The following is a 26,540-nucleotide window of genomic DNA, read 5'->3' as shown; positions in this document are numbered from 1 at the left end:
TTTTAAAAAATATTAATAATAAAATATTGACAAATAAGCCCATGACAGAGTTTTTTTTGGAGATATGTTTTTCGAGAGGTGCTCTGCGGTGCCAATCGGCATTCGTCGTAGAATCATCTGAAACTAAAAAAGTCGAATTTTTCAGTTAAAGTATGACGTAATGCTCCCCCCTACATTAATAAAATTTTGTTTTTTTCATTTTTGTAGTTTTGGTGGCAAAAAAACGTAAAACGAGCATTTTTGGCGAAAAATTTCGCCATATTTGTAAGTGAAAAACAACCTTAAAAAAAAAAAATAAAAAAAAAACAGTGTAGGGGGGAGGTATTTTTGATTTAGAAAACGTGTGCCAAATTTGAAAGGAATCGGTTGAATAGTTTCGGAGTTGTGATTGGCACCGACTTTTAAGAAGTCGTTTCGGGAAAAACGCGTTTGAAAAAATGACTCTGAGAAATTATCGATGCTCCGCATTCGAGGTAGAGTGCCTACAAAGGCTATAACTTTGAGAGTTCTGCTCCGATCCACTTAAAATTTTGACACAACATTCTTGAAATGATTTACTATAAGATGAGTGAAGAAAAAAAATTTCGATTTTGTGACCCTACCCCCCCCTTAACTACGGCTACTTAAATTATAAAAATGTCAGCTTACTTCAAACAATTCCGCTTTTACAATTTCTATTTTTATTTTTCTTAAAATTTTTTCTTAAGCAGAAAAATACCCATAAAAATTATTCAGAGTCTGCATAGTCGACTCACAACGTTTACTTAACTCAAAATGTTTGTGACTAATGCTGCTAAGCACCAAATGTTTATCATCAATGTTGTTAGACTCAAAATACTAATAAGCAACGTAGCGCAACACAACATGTTTGCTCAACTATGTTGCTCAGCACATAAGATTTATCAGCATTGTTCCTAGACACCAAATGCTTAGCCGTGAGTATCAAGTCGAAATTAAGACGCAATACACTTTTTAATATTTATTTAAATATTTAATTATTATTTCATTTACAAAATATATTATGTAAGTTATCGTTAAAGCTCTCAGAATTTAATTGGATTTATTGGCAAAAATAAAATACAATTTGACACGCAGTCGAACTATAACAGTTTAGGGTATAACGCCTCATGCCTGCTTGGCGGCCGCAGCCAGTTTCTTTTCCTTCAAAAGTGCATAACACTCCGGCACATGTGTGTAGAAGTCACATAACTTCGTTTCCACATTGAATGCCAAGTACTTGCCACAATTGTACAAACGTGGATGACCATTAACGCATACGAAATATTTCTTGCATGTTTTGGGATGACGGAAATAGCGTAGCTCACCCTCGGGACTAACGTCCACTTCCTTCTCCACACCATCGACAATCTCTGGTGGTGGGCACGTGAAATCGAGAAAACCCTCAGCATCGCATTCAGCAACTAGATCAGGCCAGTCACATTGATATGATTCAACATTAAAAGCCAATCCTTCGGGACATTTGGTGAGTGTAGCCTCGCCGTGAGCACAATTCTTGTAGACGCCGCAATTCTTTGGATCGCTTGATGGGTAGAAACCAAATTGACGTGGGCATTCGGCGGTACCGTTGGCTGGTTGTAGGCGCGCGCGTTCCTTGCAGGATGTGAAGGGCAAGTATGTGCAATCGCCAGTTGTTTTGGTGCGCTGATTAAAGAGCAGGCCATCGGGACAAAGTTTCTCTTCTGGCACACCTTCCCTACATTCGAGATAGGCATCACACTGCTCATCATCGGCGAAGCGGCCATTCGGTTCGGGGCATGAGCTTCGAGCGGAGTGGGCTATTTAATGGAATATAAGAAGGGAAAGATGAAGAGTTATTAATTTTGTTAAAAATAAATTGTGAGTAAGTTTTTTTTAATAACAGGTGAATATATACACTTTTTTATGTTTTATAATTACATATCGCACCCTAAATACAAAAGGGTCACAACTCAAAATGTACTTCTGCTCAAATATGAACGAGACGTTATCAATTAAACGGTCCGCGGATGACATATGGCAAAAATAAATTTTTTGTTTTTTGGTAGGACTGTTATAAGCTTACATGGCAAATTTCAGCGTGATATGTCACATAGTTTGTTTTCTGTGCTACTGTAAACAAGTCAAGCTCGAGTGTGGAAAATTTTGAGTTGTGCCCCTTTTGTATTTAGGGTGCGATATTTTTAAACTGATCCAAATGGAGCGTACTTTACGCCGCCATTGTGATATAAAAAGTAAAAGGTGTTAAATGCACAAAATCTGAGAATATGCAAACGATTTCAAAGACCCCAAATGGATTCAAGTACTTCCATATCTGGTCTATTCACATTCATGGAAATGGTTTACCTTTTCAAGCTGGGTTTCAAATAGCTAATTTAATGGAAGATTATTTCAATTCATATTGGTCAGAGTATCTGAAGATAATATTTATTATAATGACCCATTCTTCTTTCCATTCATTCTTTTTACCTCTCTGAAATGTATCTAAATTTTCACCCCGAATTCACAAGAACCACTCCGATTTACGCTGTATGTAAGAAAGCTGGTATCTACTTTTTATCACTTCATCTTACTTTGCCACTTCTTCTGAGCAGCTTAGAAACTTTAGTTTTCCCGGCAAAAACGTTGGAAGCTTGGTGAAATAAAAATTGTATAACGTTTTATTAGAAAAAAACGTCAGCTGTTTGTGTGGTATCGACTAAAAGTTATTTGTAGGTCACTTTAATGGCCATAATTTAGCACAATCTGGTGCAAACGCGCCGAATAAGTCTGTCTACTGGGGCCGATCATACTTGGGGGACGATGTCTCAATACAGATTATGACTGGATTTAGACTGATGTTTTATAGAAGACCATCCTATTACCATTAAGAATGCAGCAAACAAGAATTCTTTAACCTTCATGACGGAGTCTCTCTTGGCTGTTTTGAGTTGTAGCTGATTAGAGTGTGCGAAATTGAGTGCGTAACTTCGGCATCTACGTCACCGTCTCGGTACTCGGTAATATAATTCTGTTCGCTCATTTAAACCGTCTTGACATACTTGCACAATCAATCGTTATTCAGACAGCAACGAAGCAAAATGAGTAAACACTATTGTTTATCACCAACACAATCTCAGTTTTTCCGTAAACAAACCGCTGTCATGACCCGGTGACGGCAGGTAATCAGCTGATTCTTTTTCAAATTCACTGAGAGCCGATTAATGGTCTGATCATTTTGAACAGTCCTCTGAAATCTTTTTAACATGAATTGACATCTCCCACTGCCGTTCTTCATACTTGATGAGAACTTCGTTTGCCCTTTGTTCGTCCATAAAGTTGATTATAGCGTTTTAATGTGGGCAATGGCAAACTTGGTCACCGCCGTACTCGAATGAGTTAGTGGATGACTACCATTCGGAAGTGCGTAGATTCCAATTATCGAGCATTAAACACCAAAATGATAGAAAATGTTTTTTCTAATAGCTGTCGCCTCTCGGCAGGCAATGGAATACTTCCAAGTGGATTTCTGCCATGAAAAAGCTCCTTATAAAAAATATCTGCCGTTCAGATTCGGCTTAAAATTCTAGATCCCTCCATTTGCCGAACAACATCAAGACGCTCGCCAAAAATAGGAGGAGGAACTCGGCCAAACTCCCAAAACAAACTGATTCTGATATCATTCAAAGTTACTGAATCTAAAACTGGGGAATTCTGCTGATCTACAAGCACGTGTCTGTTTGGCGCTTGATAGAAGAAAAGTGTTTTCAAATACTATATCTGGCACAAAAAAGCCATTGTTAAGTAACTTACGTTTAAGATTCTTATCATCTACAAATATGCAACAAGCATAGCTGATTAGTCATTATTTTATTCATCATCACTTCTCGCTGCACTTCTCAAACCGCTTATGAAATGGTGCATACTACAACCTGGCCTTACATCACGCCTTTCGCCCACTTTGCCACAGTACAACGAGAGGCAATACTCTACAATAAATTTAAGACACTGATATCAAAATCTCTGATTTGATACTACGCGTCGACGATCACTATATGAAAATTAAGTCTTGCCCGCAGGATATAGAGCAACGACGCATTTCCGTGAATAACCGACTACTTGATTTCATTTCGACGATATTTGGCTCTACTTTACGGGAACGACCCGGATTTATATTCAGTTAAGGTCTGTCACTTCATGAAGAACTACCCAAACATTTATGGGAAATGTTACATGCTGCTAGTACAACAACAAATACTTGATTGTTAGATTCTACATGTAAAAAAACCTTTTCTTGCCGGTTTCCGAACGTAGACCCCATTGTGGCGAACAAATTTTGGTAGAACAGTTAACCACAAATGTTACAATCTAACAAAAAACAGGACTCAAATCAATTGGCTTAAAGCGTCAGCTGGAGGAACTTTTTGATCATTGCGGTAGAGCCAGAAACCGTCAAGAAGGTTTTAGAAAATTGCGTTAACACGATGCGCTAGTGCGAAGCCAGCCGTGGCAACCACTTGAATGAAATCATAATCCATAAATAAGGGGAGTGTTTGCTGCTTCGAATAAAAGTAAGTAAGAAATTAATATGCAAGAAATGTATAAACGAAAAGATAAATAGAAACTATGTAAAGAAGAGGAGTGCATGCACAGAAAGCGAGGTCGTGGAAATACATTAATGCTAGCTTTAGGAAACAATTTTACCTGAAATCGATAGAAAAATTTGCACAGTTTTAGTTTTTAGTTCATTTAAAGGTGCAAAATTCTAACAAAGCTAAGAAAAATTAATAAAACACGCACATAACTGTTTGTTTGTCCGATTTAATTGATGACAAAAACATACAAAGTGGCCAAATTGAATCTTTTCATTTTTCACTATGGACTAGAGTATCAAAAAAAGAAAAAACAAAAACATTTTAAAGTAGGTAAGTAAATTTGTATTATTTCTTAGAATCTCCTTTTCGCTGCTGCCGCCGTCTGCGCTGATAGGCGCGCATTCTTAATCTCCTGTCCACGCTGTTGTACGTCAGGACTGCAAGTAGGCACATTCTCAATGTCGTCACAGATTTGGGTTTCCGGATTGAAGGCGCTCGCTTCATCACATGCAATACGACGTGGACGCCCCTCTATACAAATGAAATAGACCTGGCAGTTGTCGTTCGATGGATAGAAATCATACTCCTTTTCGGGTTCGCCAATGAATGCACCTCTGGGCGATGGCTTCGGTGGTGGACACTTAAAACCTAGGAAAGCTTCGGCATCACAGTCAGGCACTTGATCGGGCCAATCGCATTTGTAAGTATCCTTGTTCCATGCCAAGCCTTCGGGGCAGTCGAATACGAAACCACGTCCGGAGGCGCAGTTCTTGAATTTGCCACAATTGCGGGAATCACCCATGCTATAGTAACCGAATTGGTGTGGGCATTCGTCGGTTGGTTGGGCGGCCTGGAGACGTGCTTGCGCCTGTGAGCATTCGACATCGATTGGATAGCCGCAAGGATAGCCAGAGGATTTTGGATTGTAGAGTAGGCCATCGGGGCAGAGTTTCTCCTCAGCAACGCCATCCTTGCACTCGATATAAGCATCGCAGGAGCCAGAGATGGGTTGGGTGCCGTTGGGTTGCTGACATTGGCCGTTAGCTGGAAGGTGAAAGAGAGAGAAAAGCATAAAACGGAATTCATTAATATATTTTGAATTAAATTGCTTACCTAGACAGAGTGAAGAATGAAGTGGATGAGAAGTTCAAGTTGATTTTTTTTATTGTAAATTTTTTTAAACACACGAATACAAATAAGATGAATGATGAACTAAAGTACACAGAAATATTAAATAAAATCCCGCACTAACACAAATACGTACTTAACGCAATTTGAATAAGTGGTGAAATAATAAATTAGCAATTAGTTGATAAAAGAGGTGTGCGTTCAAATAATGGAAGCGCGCCGAAATATGTACCAAGTTTTCGTTTTTTTTTTAAATATACGTTTTTTATGTTTTTTTATAAAAGTATAGTACGTTCCCCAACGAAAACCAAATAACTAAAATCTATTTTTACTGCTGAGTTCATTATTGAATAACTTCGCTTGAATAAAGCGGCGATTAACCCAGTGAAGTACGTAAGTATGCATGTGAAGCTAATAAAACGCCGGTAACGCGTTAGCCTATTTGTCAGCGTTTTGTTGACAAGAAAAGCGTGTAAAAGGCAAATATATGTATGTAGGCACATTAGGGTGTCTCGCTAAAAAAAAAATTAGTATAATATAATAAAAAAAATAAAATTATTTATTTATATAAATAATAATTTGTTGGAGCAAAATTCATTTTTTTAATTTTTTTTTATAATCTTTTTATTTAATTTTTTTTGTTTTTAGATTTTTTTTTAATTTTATTTCTTTTAATCTTATTTTCTCTTTTTATTTTGTTTTTGTTGGTCAATGGTGTGGGTGGGGAGGCGACCAGTTGAAGCAGAAGCGCCACAAGCAGATCGTTTATAGAGACAAATACAATTTCTTGCGTTAAAAAATCTTAACATCAACCTGTGTGTTGAGGCCCTTTGTTTCTCCTATGAACCACGAGAAATATATACTATATAATATTTTGGGGGAAATGAAATTCATTATTTTCTCGGTAGATGACTGTAGTGATGGATATCTCATACAGTATCGATCAAATAATTCAAAGTTTATACTCATTGTCAATGTGACATTTCACACTAAAAAAATTCTTTTGCTGTTTTCTGTTTGCCCCATTCTGTTGTGAGCTACAGGGTGTTAACAATGGAAGTCAACAAAGAGAAAATTCGGTGCAGTTTAAAATATTTCTTTGATAAAGACGAAAATGCAAGCCACACCGCTGAAATTGTGAATGGAGTTTATGGCGCTGATGCTGTAACAGTTAATAAGGTGCAATTTTGGTTTCGTCGATGCCGTTGAGGCATTTTTGATGTTAAAAATGCCGATAAAATCACAGAAGTAATTGAATTTGACCGGCATGTTAGCAGTCATAGCATCGTCCAGGAGGTAAAGATCGACCATAAAACAGTTTTATTTGTGCAAAAATTTTACCCAAAAATAATGGATTTTATTTTCCCCAAATGAATACATATATACATATATAAGTATAATAATTTATTATATTTTAAGACTTCCGCAAAAATATTTCGTGGACTCTACTGAACTGAAAATATCTGTAAAAATCGACCTTTTTATATATAGAATTAGAATTAGAATAAATAAAAATGTTTTTTTTTTTCAACAAAAAACCTCAGATAATAGACGTGTTTAGCGGCCGCCGTAACCGAGTTGTTTGGAAGTGAACAGCCTCGAAACCTCTGATACAAAAAAACCAATTAATAGAAAAAGTTGTTCATAGTTCCTAGTTAGCGGTCGCTCCTCGGCGTTCAATGAGAAACCTCAAAGTGTATTTCTACCATGAAAAAACTACTCATAAAAAAAAACTGTCTGCCATTCGGAGGTGGTTTAAAAGTGTAGGTTTGAGGGACAACATCGTCTTGGCACACACAAATTAAATACTAGAAAAGTTAAGGTCCGCTTAAATGCTTAAAAATTTTATGCCCAGAATGAAAATAATAAATAATACGATTTTTCAAGCTTTTTTGGCTTTTTTTGGCGGATAGCTTTAAAGAAAACTTGAATAAATCAACCAATTTGTTTCCTGTTTCTGATACTTTTATTTGCAATCCCTTTTTATAACATTTAGCAAGTGTTAGGAATATTTGGTAGAAATTTAACCCACGGTAATTGAAGCGGTTAGCCTCCAGTGAGAATAACCAACACAAACCATTTTTTTTTAAGAACTGTCCAATTCTTTATCTAGCTAATCCAACCGATGACATCAATTTAATCTCTTAGTGGTTTGATTACTATCTAATAGATTTATAGCTAAAGTATTAGAGTGACTTTAAGCCCATTGATATATTTCTTGGTAGTTTCTTCGAATTTCTCAATTCAAAATTAACCTATTCACGTCCCAAACTCTTTTTTGCATATATCATTGTTTTGATTCAGCTGATACATTTGTTAACATTTGTATGTAGATTTCTTCGACATAAAATTTTCAATTATCTGCGGCGATTTTGGGGATACATATTTTTAGAAACTAACTTTATTTATCAAAAATCTCGATTTTTGAAGGTACGCTCAATCGTTCCAGCGCACGTAAATCTTAAGATTTTTCCGAAATTTTATTTGGTGGAAATCTTAAAAGGTAATAAATTTTATAATACCGATAGAAAAACATAATTTTTGTTTTTTGGAATGCCAGTGATGCACTCTAGTATACATATGTAAGTATGTACATGCATACATTTAAATTACGTGTTGGAAATAACATAATTATTGTACTTTGATATTATGTTCGCACATGTCTCCTCATACATATAAACAAATGCGGGTATGTGTAAATTTCTTTTTGTATTCATTATTTGTTTGACGCTGCTTCACCTTGGGTGTCATCAGTGCACTGATTTAAAAAAATTTACACCTTTACTAAATGCATTAGATGTGCTTTGACCACAATTAATGTGAGTAATGAGTTATTTTATAATATAAAAATATAAAACATTTTAATGATAATGCGCGCATACTTAGGGCTGCTACATAAAATCAATTAATATAAACGCTTTCCTTTACTTTTTTGGACGTTGCTTGGATTGCTAACACCAGTGTGAATGAGTTTGTATAAGAAATCTGACAATGTCATCATGAAGTTTGACGTTTTTAATGGTCGCCGTACTCAGAACGCTTTGTCTGGCGAGTGTATTTATATTGCATATAGGCACATGAAATATTCATTCTTCAACTCAACCAGATTTCGAGTTCTGTTATGCTTCATTTTTCAATGCCATTCATTCTAAGCCCAATTTTAAGGAGTAAACCTTTCTTTTTAGCGTCAATCTAGAGAAATGATTATTTAGCATACCTTAGACATCTTTGATATGTGCGAGGGTCGTTTGAAAAGTCCGTGCAAAGTCATAGAGGTAACACTACTGGCACTCATCGAAGTTATTTTGAGTTAGTAGCATCTCTTGGAAGAACACACACCAAGTTTCAGCCAGATCGGCGTATGTCTTTGTGTTTGGCATTCGTTTGAATCGAGAAAGTCCAATGAGTTTCAAAAAGTCCTTTTTCATCAAGACAAAGCACCAGCTCACGCCTTATCGTGGCAAATTTCTCCAAAATTGGCTCCCTCGGAACCCCCAGGCTACCAATCCGAAGAAATAGCTGGTGGGATTGTAGAAACGACTTGGACAAATCTTATTATTCGGAAGGGATCAACAAACTAGAACAGCGTTGGACTAAGTGTATAGTCGTAAAAGGAGACTATGTCGAAATATAAAAATGGTTTACTCCAAACAATCAAGTCGTTTCGATTTTTGAACCGACTTCGTATGTATGGCACCGAGATATTGTGATTTAACTCCTTGTGACTTTTTTCTTTGGGGCCTCGTGAAAGAGAGGGTCTACCTCAACAGTCCACAGTCGATTCAAGACCTCAAAGATGGAATTCGTGAGGCTATCGAGAACATAGGGCAGCCATTTCTTAATTCGGTTATGGAAAATTTTATGAAACGGATATTGTCCTGTAAGCGTGGTCGTGGTGGTCATTTGCCTGGTGTTACTTTCCACTATTAACAGCATACCTTCCTCTTTATAATGAAATAAACATCCGATCATTTATATTAAAAAATATAATTTTTCTTTGAATATCAAAATAACACCTCTGTTTGGAAAACCCTTTAAAAACTTTTGCATGACATTCTCAAGAAGAACTTAGGTCTACTGTAGGAAACATCTTTTTGTACATATTATCGCTTTTAGTCGGGGTTTAGAGCGGAAAATTTAGTGGAATTGGTTCACCAAAACTATGCGCCGACTGTCTAAAGCTCAGTTATAATCGAACTTAGATATAATTTTATTCAGCAATAGGATTTGTCTAGGGTGACGCATGGAACGGAGTTCAAGTTTTATTAACGCGGATCACTTCAACGCAGAGTAAGTAGCACCGTATGGCGCTTTTATATGTGTCAGCGGCGCTTTTAGATCTTTGATGCTCTGAATACTTTTTTCTTCTTACCGCCTCTAGACTTGGTTGGTAAATAGAATGCAGCTAACACTTCTGCTCGGCCTGCCGCAACTAATCAATGGCGCGATTTAGGTGTTGGACACTCGGCCATAACATTCGTTTTGGGTCCAACTAATCCTGTTGACTGTTGTTTGGATGAATCATATTTTAATAAGTTGTTTGGCACTAGAATTCTAGCTACACGTGAGTGGATTGACAATATATTTGGTCGAAAAAACTGCCTACGGTTCTTTAATGATGGCTCAAAGCTTGCCGATAAAGTTGACATTGGCGTGTATTGTAAGAAGTAAAAACTAATAGTATTTCTAATCACTGTAGCGTATTTCAGATTGAAATTCTAGCCATTAATGAGGTGGCCATGTGGTTATGTAAAAATGTGACTACGTTTAGAGAAATCTATATTTATTCTGATCGCCAAGTGACGATTAAATCTTGGTGGGGTGGTTACTAACACCTTCATAGCTCGCAAATGATAGGCATCTCTTAACGAGATGCGTTGATTTCGCCAAAGACATGATTTTTGAACATGTCGCCACCCTGCCATTAGAGCAACCTAGAATGGTATGGTATGATACGCCATTAAATATAAAAAAAATAATGAAAACCCATCGCAGCTGAGGAATTAAGAAAGTGCAAACTCAGCTATTTGCAAAAATTAGTGCATTCTTGAGTATACCACCCAATCGAAATATTATAAAAGACCAACATTTTTCGACACCAAAAGAAGCGATTTGTTCAAATCACATGCCATGGAATTACGTCAATCAGAGTTCCAAAAGCGCTTGGTGAAAACTGGTACACGCAGAACGTGTACATTTTTATTGAGAATACTCTTAAAAATAAAAAAATTTAATTTCTTATATAGGGTTTTCCAAACAGAGGTGTTATTTTGACATTCAAAGCACAATGCTATTTTTCAATATAAATGATCGGATGTTTATTTCTTTATAAAGAGGAAGGTATGCCGTTAATACTGGAAAATAACATCAGGCAAATGACCACCACGACCACGCTTACAGGACAATATCCGTTTCATGAAATTTTCCATAACCGAATCACAAATTGGCTGCCCTATGTCCTCGATAGCCTCACGAATTCCATCTTTGAGGTCTTGAATCGACCCTGGGTTGTTGGTGTACACCTTCTCTTTCACGTGGTTCCAAAAAAAAAAAGACGAAAGGTGTTAAATCACAAGATCTCGGTGGCCAATTGTGATCACTTCTTTGAGGGCTAACACGGTCCGGAAACTTTTCCCGTAAAAGATCAATGATTTCGTTGCTTGTGTGGCACGTAGCGCCATCTTGTTGAAAAGAAACGTTGTCCAGATCAATACTATCCAATACCGGCCATAAAAAATCGTTAATCATCTCTCAATAACGCAATTCACTCACCAATAGCACCTGTTATTGGAAAACCCTTTATTTTCTTAATACTTATTAGCAACAAACCCTCGCATTGTTTAATATTATATAATAAGTTGCATTCCTTGAAGAAGCGGCCATGTTCAGTAGAGAAAAGAAGAATACCAAAAAAAAAAAAAAATACAAAAAGCCATTAATAACAACAACAAGTAAACATCAAAAATCGAATGTTCAGTTACATTCTGCGAGCCATTGAAAGCAAAAGTGTTTAAATGCAAACAAGTTTCGCCAGTATAGCCAACACGATAACTGTCCACTAACAAACCCGTAAGCTTTTATGGCACATACGATACGTATGCACATACATATGCACGTATATACTTGATTGTATGCATTTTATTTATTTATGTATGTGAATTCAATCACAAACTGCTGCCTAGCAATAAAATTTATTTGAAAGAAAAAAAGAAAAAATTAATACGCTGCAGATGAGCAGCGACTGAAGGTGAAGAAGGCGACACCGCGGAGATGCTCACAGCGTTGATGCTTAGTTGGGCGATATTATGTAACAAATTCTGCTAAAAGATAGCGCACAGTGGTCTAAGAAGGGGCATTTCTTCGATTCTATAACTTTTGATCCATGAAACTAATAAAAATGGCATTAATTGTTAAGGGGGAGCATCACTGTGATTTTTTGCATTTCTTAAAGTAGATACGAGTATATTCACAAATATGTATTGTAAAAAAAATTTTAACTTAAAATCTTGAAAATCGACGAAATACCCAATACACTAAAATACCCGAATAAGTGCAGGTAGTGAGTTATTTGGCAGAATTTGGCAACCCTGGTGTTGCAATCTGGCAACTGACAGCTGTATCGCAAAGTTTGACATTGTTTAGCTTTTACATGCTCAGAACGTTTTGAAATACCAGCGCCATTTGGGTTGTTTACAGTAACTTAAAAGATTCATCTCGGTCCCAAAATGGAATTAAATCGTGAACATTTTCGTGCGATTATTTTTTACAACTTTCGACGTGGATTAACTCAGCAACCTTGCATGGATGAACTTAATTCATTTTTTGGCGATGAAGCTCCGTCAAGGACGAGTGTTTATCGATGGTATGGTGAATTCAATCGTGGTCGTAGTTCACTCCAAGACGAATTTCGTGAATTTCGTCCAAAATCAGTTGTTGTTCCGAAAACCATTGATGCTGTGCGCGAACTGATACTGCAAGATCGTCATGTGACCTATCGTGAGATTGACACAATCTTAGGCATTAGTGGGACCAGCATACATTCAATATTGCATAAACATTTGATTGTCAAAAAAATTTTATCGCGTTGGATCCCACACAATTTGTCAATTGCTCAAAAAAAGGCTCGTGTCGATTGGTCGAAGGAATTGCTCAAAAAATACAATCGCGGGGATTCGAAAAACGTCTATGATATCGTGACAGGTGATGAATCATGGATTTATGGATATGAGACCGAAAGTAAACACTAGTCGGCTATATGGGTGTTTCAAGATGAGCCAAATCCAACAAAAGTTGTTCGCGCACGAAGTACTTCCAAGCCTGTTTTTTCGGAAAAACTGGACATGTCGCAACCGTACCACTAGAACAACGCAGAACAGTAAATTCTGAGTGGGACACAGCCATTTGTTTGCCAGTTGTCTTCCAAGAAATTAGGAAAACCAATCGCCAAAGACGGATCACTCTTCACCAGGACAATGCGAGCTCTCACACATCGGCTCAAACAACTGCATTTTTGAGCAACCAAAACATCGAATTAATGGGTCATCCGCCGTATAGTCCTGACTTATTATAAAAAAAAAATCATGAAAATCACTTAATTTTCACGCGTTCACAGTGGTGTTCACCCTTAAGAAGAAGAGAATATAATTTTTAACCTCCATATATGAAATTCAGTAAAAAATAACACAGGCCAACAACCAAAAAACTTTTTCGATAATTTTAACTAATTACTTTGTAATTTGGTGTCCTGATTACGAAAAAAAATTATTAAAAAGTTATATCACCAATCAATTTTTCATATTTTACAATTAAGTAAAAATAAAGTTTATGTACCAAAATGTATCGGATATATTTCACAGTCCTGCGAGATACAGTTTCTAAAACGGCTATGGGTGTTTCTTGAAGGTTTTTTATGCTGAAAACGAATATGACCTTGAAGATGCTCCAGCACGTCAGGATTTTTGGCCATTTTTTTAATTTTTTTTGAGCAAGGTAAAGTTTTTTTTCAGCTTTCTACAACGGCATCGCAAAGTACTAGTCTTCAGCTTTAAAATCCATTTTTAAAAATATTTTTGCGATTAATATAAAAAAAGTTATACCAAAATCTGCATTTTTTGACTATTTAACCTCAAATTGCCAAAAATCCTGACGTGCTGGAGCATTTTCAAGGTCATATTCATTTTGAGCATAAAAAACCTTCAGGAATTACCCATAGCGGTTTTAGTAGCTGTAAAAAAGCGAGATTTTGCAGGCCTGTGTAATCGGAGCAGGCTGTTCATTTTTATTAAGGCACATACTTATTTTGGGAATTTATTTTATAAGACTGTATCGGCGGCCGCCGTACCCGAATAAGTTGGTGCGTTATTACCATTCGGAAATTCAGAGTTTGGAAAACGATAGAAAAAGTTTTTCTAATAGCAATCGGCCTTCGGCATTCAATGGCAAACCACCGAGTATATTTCTGCCATGAAAAAGCTCCTCATATTCGGAGTCGGCTTAAAACTGGAGGTTCCTCAATTTGTGGAACAACATCCAGATGCATGCCTCAAATAGGAGGAGGAGCTCGGTCAAACACCCAAGCAGGGTATAAGCGCCAATTACATAGGTATATCTGATGTGTATTGTGAAGTGTCTCTAGGAAGCATTTCTGTTCGTTTCGTTTCGTTTTATTTATTAATGCCTTTAACAGATGTTACTTCTTCACACATTTTTTACTTCACATATTCCGATTACTTGAAAGCTTGTTTAGTAATCACTAAAATCAGTACCGGTGTACTTCAGCTTCAAGCAGATGCCAATATATTTTCCCTCTGCCGCTGCTACTCATGTTTTTCTTTAAATATTAAGAAATGCTTTCGAATCACTTTTTCCAAAATCCATAGGGTTCTGCATACGTTCTATAATGTTTGAAATAATGTATTTCAGTTTGTTAAAGAGATCAAAGCTCCAAAGATAATTTCTGACAGCTATTTTTCATGTGACTACCAAGGCAGTAGACATACCAAGACATTATTTTAATTTTCGTAAAATCTTATTTTGTTTCATGATTTGGTCAAACAGGCCAGGTAAATTATTTATAACAAAAATTTAAAATGCAAGAAAAGTCAATGGATTTACTACACCGTTTGACCACAGTGCAGTGCAACAACAGCAGCAGCCCAGCCACCGTAGACGGCGACCTTGGATACCACACACAAAAGACAACCACAAATATGCAGGCGCGGCTAAATGCGACAAATACAAATAGCTCGTTGCTGTTGTTGTTTTAATTGACAAGCTATATCAAGTTAACTGCTGCTGTGGATTAAAATTGGTTGATAACACAATTTTTTTTTTTTTTTCAAATAAATTTCTTGTCTTGCAGTTGCTTTCATATATATTTTTGTATCATCATTAATTGTGAGACCAAATTAGTGCAAACAAAAGAGTCAAGCAGCGAACTTGTTTACTAAAAAATTTTAATGATCGTAGGAATAAGTGCATGCATCTATTTGTTATTGGGAATTACGGATTCGATTGCAATTAACTATTCGGAAACTGATAATTTTGCGATTTAGAAGCGAGATGCCCCTTTGAGTGCATAACTGTTAGAATATAGGTATGTAAGTGTGTGTTCATCTAATTATAAATAATTGATTTTTTTTATTCTAAACTAACAGTATTGTTAGACGCCTCATATTTCACATACGAATAAGTAGCCGGTTGGGACACGCCTAACTGGCTCGAGAAGTGTACTTGAGAAGTGTGATGTTTACCGAAGCAATTACATATAATGGGTTATTCAATAGGTGCGCTTCAACTTTTTTCCGATAGGGAGGGCGAACGACGCAATATTTTTTTATTTTTCGCTTGTCATTTGTAAACTTCATTAGTATACATTTCATCATGGAACGCTACACACTTGAGCAACGATTGCAAATCGTGCAAATTTTTTATGAAAATAATCGTTCTGTTGCTGCTACTTTAAGAGCATTACGGCCATTTTACGGTCCATTTAACAAGCCGTCCCGTTTTGGGGTTATGTGAAGTCATTGGTCTACAGTAACAAGCCGGCGACGATTTGTGAGCTCAGAGCCAAAATTGAACGCGAAATTACTGGAATTTCGGCCGATTTATGCAAAAGAGTGGTCGAAAATTGGGTTCAACGATTGGACTTCGTAAAACGTGCACGCGGTGGTCATGCAAAAGAAATCGAATTTCATACTTAAATGTATATGTTCAAACTCGATAATAAAAAAAAATTTAGTTAAAAAAGTCAAACCGTTTGTGTTTTACTCAAAAAAGTTCAAAAGTTGAAGCGCTCTTACTGAAAACCCCTATATTAGGTTTTTGTATGGAGAAGGCTAACTTAAAAAGTGGCATAGCTGAAAAATAAAGATTTCTGAAGAAGGTGATATTATTTTATGTGCACGGAAAATATTTTGGGAAATATACAATAAAAAAATACACAAATATTTAACCAAAAAAAATATTCTTTTTAAGTATTGAATTCGATTTGAGCTCTCACAACGGATGCATTCCTTGCAAATAGAGTTCTTAGATAGCCAATATGGAAAGATGGGGTATCAAGATGGATTCCAGAAAGGAGTGGCAATCCACAATACCTTGAGTAATATCAAAGACGAAAGATAGAGGCAAAATGGATATCCGAGACCGAAGTACCTCCTGTCATCAAACAAACAGTCGGCGGACTCGCGCATCGGCACTGACGTCACTATTGATAGTTATCATTTTGAGGTTGTAAATTCTGTTGCATACAATTGCTATACTTGCCGAACAGGCCAGATCCAACAATTATCTTTAAATGACGAAAGGAAGAGAAAACATGCGCCATCAGTCTTCTGAAATTGATACCATAAAGGGTATCCATGCCATACACCAGATTCGCTAATTTGAGAGAAACAAATGCAGACAAACCTACAGTAAAAATGCAGATTTGTACTAAGTGCTTTCAAAAAACAACTTCCCTGAAAATGTAGTCAAATTATTGAAGAAATTACCGGAAAAGCAGCAAGAATAAATCATAGCATCTACTTTGAAAAGAATACCTGAGTTAGGTTAGGTTATCAGGTTGCTTCTTTAACATAAGACACTCGGTGACCCTAAAGCATTGTGATACCTGCATTTGATTTCCGCCCCCCGAACTAAGTTGCTTAGATCTTTGTAAGAAGGTAACTAGCCCCTTCAGTCAGATATTTTGCAAATTTCCCAGGTCTTCAAAAATATAATCGTCAAGACATTCACAGAGGAGGTGTTGTACCGACTCAATTTCTTCTTTAATCACCTGAGTTACAAAATAGTGAAGATTGGGAAAATGTTAAACTCAACATGTGGTTCGTGATAAACTGTTATCATGAACCCCAGGAAGACCAGCCATATTCAATTTAGAGCTGTAAGATTAGATAATTTCTGAGTGACCGCTTACGCATCATCAAACCTCAAGAAAAAGTTAACCAATTTCATCAGAAGTGTAGGTCGGAGATCTACCCCTGTGTCTTAGCAATCAAATGCATTCAAAGATGTTCACCAAAAATAAAAGTTTTTCCAATATAAATTATTTTTAAATTCGATCAGTACGCAATATTTGACATTTTCGGTTTTTTTTGCACAAAAAATGAGATATTTTGAGTTTCTAAGTAAACTGATTTCACATTTATGAATAGCCAGTAACGAGTCCCTATTGGGCGTTTTGTGTAGCATTTTTGTTAAACCTAACTCATCTTCAAGCCCATCGCGCATTTTCATTCATTTTAATACTACGAAAATACGTAAACTAGCTTAAACTAAAAAAATAAAAATAAAAGTTTTGTATTACACTCTAAAGGTTAGCCGACTATAACAACAAACTAACGCCCACATTGCCTTAGAAATTCGACTACAACGCTTCACAGAGTGATTACTATCGCGAAATATTTGTTTGTTCGCGTTGCGATGCAAAGTAGTAATAAATTATAGCAAGCCGGAGAACAACAAATTATCAGCACTTTACGTTTTGCTTATGCGAACTTGAAATGTCCACAAAGCAAAAAGCAATAAGCATAAATAAAAAAAAAACAAAAACAAAAAGGAAATTAATAAAGATTCATTCAAATGTCGCAACACAAGCAGCGCTTAAAAGAAATATTCATTTGAAGGAATGTTTAAATTGCTTTGATTATTTCTATTATTGCTGGGTTATTTCTTCCCAGCCACCGTTATATATGTTCCTACAGGTACTTGTATATTTCTAGGTGCGGTTGCCTTAGTGTACCGCTTGTACCTGCTATTCCAGATGTTTCACTTATTTGCAATTGATATTCATTTCAGGTGCAGCTATTTCTGAGCACTTTCGACGACGAAATTCAAATATTTATTTTATTACGACATAGCACCTTTGGTGAAATTTGGCAATTACGGTCGTTAAAATTTTATTTGGTTTTTTTTTGATGTTTAAATTCTATAATTAAGCGACTGAACTGCTTTATTACGGTACTTTTTGAAAGAACATTAGAGTAATTGATGATGACATGAAACTGAACACAGATTTTTTAAAAGTGCTATTATTGGGCATGGGAATAAGTTTCCGTCCTTTATTAGCCAAAGTTACGAATTATTTAAACAATTAAGGGCGCAGATACCTGTAAAATTTGGAAAAAAAATTTTTTTTCATAAATGTTAATATAATCCTTTAGGAATATGTGAACAATTTTTTTGAAAATTTTTAGAGGTAGGTATATTCAAATTTTAGACGCGTTATTTTCAAAACTATATTTTTCGAATTGGCGTACACGATAACTTGAAAAGTTATTGACCGATCTCCCTAAAAATTTGCATACATCTTTTTTATGATATTAATTTCTATGTGAATTTTCAATTTCGAAAATATTTGAAAAAATAATTTTTTCGAAGCAAAAATAGTAGGAAAATTCGCCCTAAAATTAATTTTTGTTTTTAAGCATTTTATTCCGCAAACTTTTTTTTCATTTGTTTTTAATTCATATAGAAATTATGACATTAATAAACAAAAAAAATTTGGTTTTTGTATTGAGGTCACTGACGCCGATGGTACAATGCACGCCGATTGAGAAGCCCCGCTGCGACCTTCCTGGAAGAACTGAGTGCACATCCGCCATTTTAAATTATTAAAATAAAAAAAATGTTTTTATTATTTTAATGTATAAATAAACTGTATGTCAATTTTGAAAAAAATATATTGACTTCTTCATTTTAAATAATTTTAATGAAAATCAGGGAAAATATGGCCGTTTACAGGTATCTGTCCCCTTAAATAATACATGAGAAGCATCTCACAAGTCACCAAACATCTCCCGATATCCTTCGATATCTCCTTCAATTGATGTGGCACCCAGTTACCTGCTTTCTGGACCATTTCCATCGCGTACAAACGTTTGCCGACGGTTGAACCGTCAACATCCAACTCTTTAGGCATATCATCAGAGGTTCGACGTGCGTCTTCATCCAATAATTGTTGTAGTTGAGTATCTTCGAAGTTTTCGGTGCCCCTTCGCGTTCTTTATCACTCACGTCGAAATAACAACTTGGAAGCGTCGAAACCACTTTTTAAAAGTTGTATTTAATAGAGCGTGATTACCGTACATATTGATCAATATACGATACGTTTCAGCTGCACTTTTCTTTAAGAGGTAATAATGAAGCATAACTTTCCGCAGAAGCTTTTTTTTCGGGACGAACGTAGAGATTTTTGATGTCAGATAAAAAGGGATCTTTCCGCTTCAAACGAATGTCAACTACTGCGATCGAGACCTTACATATACACCTTCGAATCACCAGTATATTACTAGAGCGAACACAAAAATAGTGTCAGCAACGACATCTCTCTCTTATACGGGGGCAAACTTATTCCCATAACCTGCGTAATAAATTAAATTGCCTTACACGAATTATGCGGGCCCGCGTACAAAGAGACATCAATGAGATCCCGACTTCTATTCCGTTTCAATTTAATGTGTTAAGGAATAAATGAATTTTTAAAATTCTTTTTTTATGTAATATATTTAATTTATCTATTTAACTAATATTAGTTTTAAGTGATCCGCAATAAATGTCAGTGTGTTTTGGGCTTGAAATAAACGAAATGAAATGAACATCCATATATAAAAAATACGCTGAAGCAGTTAGCCACGAATTTCAACTCGCTTACCTAGCGAACACATATCTTTGCCAAAAAGAAAGCTCCAGGAATAAGAATTCAAATTATGTATTGCCTCTTAAACCGTAAATGGACACCGAGCTTATCCTTTACAAATCTGTGATAATTTTATTTCATTATTTATTAATTTTTATTTACGTTTTATGCATTCAAAAATTGACTTCAATCATAAATAATGAAAATAATAATATTATTACTTTTTATGCGAGTTTATTTTTATTTTTTGTTTGTTTTTATTGTTGTTTTTGTATTACTTTTATAATTTGAGTTTATCCGAAAATACTAAAAATATGAATAATAATTATATTTAGTTTTATTTAATTTTTTTTAAATTTAATTGAATACAAAAAATGTATTACAATACTTTGTTGGATTCTTGTAGAATTTATTTCTGTTTATTTATTTATTTGTTTTAATAAATTTTAAGGATCATTATATTAAAAAATTGTCAGTCATGATATCAGTCAATATTTATTTAGTTTTCTTTTATTTAAAATTTTTATTTATTTAGATTAGATCAATACGAAAAATTGATTGCAGCACTTTCAGAAAACTTGGTCTCTTATGGAATTAGTTTTTATTTATTTATTTAATTTAAAACTTGACCTTACCCAATAATAATAACAATAATTTAATTGGTTTTTAATGATTTATTTCTTTTTATGTATTTATTATAAAAAAAGTTTTATTTAGTTTTGGTTAATATGTTTTTTTATAATTTAATCAATAAATAAATTCGATTACAGCACTTTCAGAAAATTTGGATTTTTTGTTGAATTTATTTTATTTATTTATTTTTACTCAATTTTAAAACCAATCTAATTAAAAAATTTCTAAAATATCATGGATTATGATTTCAATATGATTTTTAATTATAATTTTTTTTTTTTTTACTTTATGTTTTTCATTTTTATTCATTTTTTATTTCATTTAAAACTTGACCTTATCGAAAAATAATGAAGATATGAAGAATTATAACTTCTTAATTCTAATTAATTTAAATCATTCATTTATTTCATTTTTTTGTATTAAAACCTTATTGTTATTAAATATTTATGGCCAAAATTATTTCATTTCAAATTCGACTTTTTTAAGTTTCCTTCTTATTTTTAGATACACGGGTATTACTCCCAAGAAAAGGTTCAAAAACCTAAGAACGCATAAAAATAAAGAAAAGTTTGTGTCTTAAATCTTTTGATTTGGTGTGCACATAATGGCCCTTTGCTCCCTCGTGGAACCACAGAGAATTATACATAAATAAACACCGCAAATACAAAAACATGTACCATTTTTTATTTAACACCAGCATTTTAAACTAATTAAAGTGTAATATTAGAATTTCAATACTAACCCAGAGCGCCAAACATGGCCACACACAATGTTGCACTTAATAAAATCTTAAACATTTTCACTACTTTAAATTTAAGTCTGCAATAAATACACTTCGTATATGGAATATCCTTAAAGTCCTTTCAAAAGTTTTTTATCGATTCTTTCTCACAATAGCGTGCTTAGCAAAAAATGCTCCACAGCGCGTAAGCTTTCGTTTAAGACTGAATGTTGAGGTGGCGAGTGGCAGCGAATAGAAGCTGAAAGGTAATAGCTTCTAGCTGAAGTCGCTTCAAATATGCATGTATGTATATGTGTGTATATAGACATCATTGCCTTTGCTGGTGCTACTCTAAAGCGACGGCAGAATCCAGTTCGCACAGAGTTAATAACTGCAATTCAGACCCGTTAAAGTGGCAAAAAGATGTGCCCGACGGGTACGAAAGATATGTACCTACATATTTCCATACATATGCATATATATTTCTATATATGTATGTGTGTGTATACATGTTTAACCAAAATATGTACTTTTGTGGGTGAGTTATGGATGCTGCAGCGCAGAGCAGCGGACACTAAAGCAGCGCAGTGCTTGAAAGCTCACAACGACATCAGCAGCGATGAAAGCGAAACTGCCAGAAAAAAATCAAGTTTCGCGTACATCTTTTTTACTATGCGCGCGTCGATACTTTGCATAATATTTGCCAAGCTGTGAATTTATTTTTATTTTTAATATATTTGCTAAAATTCCAAAGCTGGGTGTGATTTTGATGTGGCAAGAATTGGTGAAACGAACATTGCAGTGGAGAAGCTAATTTGTGTGCGTTGATAGTACATCAAAAAGGTCAACATTTGCTGATGAATAATACTGAAAGTGTGAAGTTTGATTGATTTTGAATACTAATATCTCATTTATTAACTTGTTGCTCAACTTAATATACATATTTAAGTATGAGTGTTTTTTTTTTATTAATTCATTTTGTATGATGCTGCATCAGCATTAAGCTGTCAAGGTCAACTTATTAAAAGCCAATAATCTTCATCGCCGAAGATTGGCTTGCCCAACGTCACCAAACCACTTAATCTTCGAGCAAAAGATATGCTGTAAGCCTCAGTGTCACACATTCATTGGCGCGAGCGCGCAACTTTATTATGCGTAAGCATTTTTCGCGGAAAACAGAGTTGGTAACATACGCAAGTTTCTTAAGTTATGCTCAAGTGAAGCGATAAAAAATTTAAAACCTCGAAATAAGTTAGTAAAAAGCAAATCTGCAGATCTGTGGAACCGGTAAGACGTGCTCGCCCATGGACTGTTACTGGCAGGCACATCAAAATGAGCAACATTTCATTTCGTGTGTCTGCGTACAATATTTGAATAACAAATTAGGTAGATTTGTGACTTCTTAATTTATTTATTAAGAATTCCTGGTAGTTCCACTTTTGTGAGTAAATGAGGTTTTTTTTTAGTTTTGGTTTTCTTTTGTGTTCGTATGATAATACAAAATATTTTTGGAAAAATTTTAATTTTTGAATTACAAGTAATTCATACATTTAATAAAATTTTAATGCCCATAAATTAGTGGGTATCGCGATAGGTGACTCATATCTTATCAGGTTTTAAAAAAAAATATAACCCTGACAAAATTATAATAAAATTGCAGAAATACGCGAAATGCTATATTTACGCGGATACCAATTTTTGGAAATAAAAGCATAAATAAAAAATTTATCTTAGAAAACTAAAGCATGCGGAGTGATTACATCCGAGGTGACTTTTAAGTGGCGGGTCTCAAACCCAGCGCACAACCAGCTATCCTGGAATGCTTTGCCTTCTCATGGGGGAATGCTTTGCCTTCTCATGGGGCTTGATCCTGCAAGGGTAATGCTTTGGGTGGAACATCATTTTCTTTGGCGAGTTTTTTCACTTCTTCGACAAAATTATCAAAGAACCACTTTTTGAAAATATCCCGCGTCATCCAAGCAGTCTTGTTGCTAGCATAATTCACCGGTAGACGAACATTTTTAAAACAACGCGGATTCATAGGTTTGCCGATCGTTAATGGTTTGATTTTGTCTCGGCCATCACCATTTGCACACAAAAGAACACTGATTCGATCTTTTGAAACTTTGTTGCCTATAGCAATCTTTTCATCTTTCGAAACGTAGGTTTTATTTGGCAAAAGTTTCCAAAAGAGCCCCGTTTCATCAGCATTATATGATGTTACATATCCTTTTTCAGCGATTTTCGCCGTCAATTTTTCCTTAAATGGCTCAATGGCTTCTGGATCACAAGATAATGATTCACCAGTCACAGTCAAATAGCGAAGTCCGAAGCGTTTCTTGAATCGCGAAAACCATCCATCACTTGCATTGAATTGTTCTCCATCCTTTTTTATTTCATCAAATATTTTTAATGCTTTGCTTTTCAATATCAAGCTAGAAACAGGAGCATTTCGTCGCCGCTGATTCATGAAAAACTGGTACAAACGCTTCTCGAGCTCTGGATGATTGCCAAACCGCAAAGTTTTCCGTTTATTTCCAAGTGAAAATGAATTGTATGATTTTCTTTTAATGAACGGGATTGTTTTTTTATTCGGCAAATCGTTGCGCAATCAACTTTGTATTCGAATGCAATATCTCGTTGTTTAACGCCTTTTTCAATTTTTTGGAGAATCTCATCTCTTTCTTTCAATGTAAGAGATTCTTTAGATTCTTTTTCACTTTTCCCATGATTTTATTTGATGAAAGCAAAAAAAAATGATTCAAACTCCGAACGATTGTTTTACTCTCAAGAACCAGCTTGAAACTAACGCGTGTTGAATGTCACAACCGATTCGATGCCATATTTTATGATATCAGCGCTACAATTTTACAGTTATTTGTAAAAATCAAAAATCACAAAGCGTGAGAACAGTGTTTTTGGTCGCAATAATTCCGAGAACCATAACTGTGCATAGCTATAAAGCTGTGTCTTCGCGCGTGATGAACGCAAATACATTGCCGTATTAAGTAAAAAATTTCTTCGAACAAGAATTCTTTTGCGCCCGAAAATTGCAATTTTTTATTGCTCTTTTCGAGTTTTCTATGGACTCAAAATCGAATTGTACTTTCCGCGAATCGCAGTTATCGGTATTGCACTTATCGGGCTTCTACTGTAATGGAAAAATCGGATATGGCTTTGATGGCTATACCGAAAACAGAGTTTCAGAAATTTTTCGTAAGCTGTTTTAAACGCTGGCAAAGGTGCGTTGCAATTGATGGGGAGTGCTTTGAAGGCGATAATATCTATAATATCCCGGAAACTTTTCGATCAAGATGTTGTTCTTTATTCAAACAGCAGTGAACAGAGTGGAATATGCAAATATTGCGAAAAGTGAGGCTGGGTGAGACTTGAACAAAACTTCAATAGGAAAAAAATGATAAGCCTTGGAGTGAAAATTCATGAAGATGATCTTTCGCTTGCTCTGAAAAAAGAAAGAGTATTGGGAAAGGACAAAAAAATTAGAGTCGAAGTAAAAGTGATTAATTTAGGAAAGCTTTAAGTTGCCACAAGAACCCCAGTGCTTACAGGACCAAATTTAAGAATCCCAGTATTGAAGTAAAAAAGACGATCGAGAATTGTGTGTGTTTTTAATATCATATTTTTATTATTCATAATTTTATCGAATAATTATTTAATATTAATTAATTTTACAATCATTTGCATTCAGTTTTTGTTTTCTGTTTTCTGTTTTTTGTTTTCTGTTTTTTTTTTCCTTTGTTTATTCCTTACGCATCCTCATATCCATATTTATTTATTTTCAATTACGTTACAATTGTGTACTTTTCTTGTTGTTGTTGTTGTTCCGCTTTTTTGCAGCGCTTACCCATACGCGCATATAAATATAAGTACGTAAATTGCAATTGATGTGAATTTGAAAGAATCATTAAATGTACTAAGGTTCGCGTGTGTGTGTGTGTGTGTGTGTGTGTGTGTGTGTGTGTAGTCAGCTATTTGCCATGCGCTCAAGCCAGCTTTTTGGTATTTTGTACACTCTTTAATGCATTCTTCATTCTTTAATTCTGTAAGCAGAACATCAATATGTGTGTGTGTGTGTGTTATTATATATTTACATATAGCAAATGTTTGCATTCGCAATGCCCAATTTCTTTTACGTTAGATTTTTCGTATTAATGCTTTTAATATATTTCTTTGCTGTTTTTTGTTTTTTATCGCAAATTGTATTTTTTATTTTATTAATTTTTATTTTTATCTTCGTTTTTGTTTTTTTTTAATTTCTTGGCTTTCCGTTGCACTCCTTGTTTGCGTTGCTATAAGAAATTAATTAGTATTAAGCTCGAATTCGATAGTTAGTAAATCAAATAACAGTTTATATCATAGCCAATCGTTGCCAATAACGTTTTACAATTCTTTTTCGAAAAATATAGTTTTTATTAATAAATAGTTTTGTGTGTGTGTTTTGCTTTTGTTTTTTTTTTATCTTTCTTTAAAGTACAATACAAAATGCGTTTCAAAATGCTACGTACGCACCTAATTTAGCACGAATAACTTACAATTAAATTTATTAGTAATTTAAACTTAATATTTTTTGGCTATAAAAATTAAATTAGGCTTTTTTTATATATGCTGGGTTTTCTTCTCTTTTTGCTATGCAGTTTTGTTTCAATATATTTTATTTCACTTTTGTATGGACTTCTGCCAGTTGCTTGATTTGATTTATAAATTTTTTGTTTGTTAATATTTCCTGTTCAATTTTAAAATTTTTGTATGTTTGCACTATTTTCTGGGGGTTCTGGTTGATTTTTGCGTTGCTAAAAAAATTTCTGTTTCTTTTTTCCTAATTGTTTTCTATATTTCATTTACGCTTGTATGCAACACTTTTGCTCAGTTTTCTTACGTTATAAATTTTGTGGCATTTTTTTGTCAATCCAATTTCATTTTTAACGCTTTTAACATTTTTTCTTCAATTTCTTTTTTTATCTGGTAATTTCCTAAGGCGACTTCATTTTCGTTTAACACCTACGCATTTTCGCTAAAATTGTCAGTTTCTCATATTTTGTTTTTAAATAATTATTTTGTGTATGTTGCATTTTTAAACAAAAAACAAAAGGCTTTTTCTGCTTTCAGTTTATTTTGCTTGGTTGCTACTGCTGATTTTATTTGCTTTTGTCTCTAATCGATGAGTAAAGGAACAAATTGTCATCAACTGCTGCTTGGTTGCTTGCAAAAAACAAAAAATAAAATTTGTTCAGAAAATAAAGTGTTTTTATAGGTAAATTAAAAAAATAGTAAACTCTTGTATTTGCTATAAAAATTCAACTATTCATAAAAAAAAACTTTAAAA

At 34.6% G+C, this 26,540-nt stretch overlaps 1 protein-coding gene across 1 annotated transcript; it reads right to left on the bottom strand.

Annotated features, from left to right (window-relative positions):
- Positions 1–1,005: 1,005 nt before the first annotated feature.
- On the bottom strand, positions 1,006–21,439 carry LOC128864627 (protein obstructor-E). Its single transcript, XM_054104386.1, has 3 exons — positions 21,218–21,439; positions 4,935–5,615; positions 1,006–1,796 (listed from the first exon to the last, which is right to left on the bottom strand). The coding sequence occupies exons 1-3, from the start codon at positions 21,270–21,272 to the stop codon at positions 1,126–1,128; spliced, it is 1,407 nt and encodes a 468-aa protein (XP_053960361.1). The 5' UTR covers positions 21,273–21,439; the 3' UTR covers positions 1,006–1,125.
- Positions 21,440–26,540: the final 5,101 nt, after the last annotated feature.

This window comes from Anastrepha ludens, chromosome 5 (genome assembly GCF_028408465.1).
Source record: "Anastrepha ludens isolate Willacy chromosome 5, idAnaLude1.1, whole genome shotgun sequence".
Lineage (NCBI taxonomy): Eukaryota > Metazoa > Arthropoda > Insecta > Diptera > Tephritidae > Anastrepha > Anastrepha ludens.
Note: the sequence above shows the minus strand (reverse complement) of the source record. Positions and strands in the feature narration are given on the sequence as shown.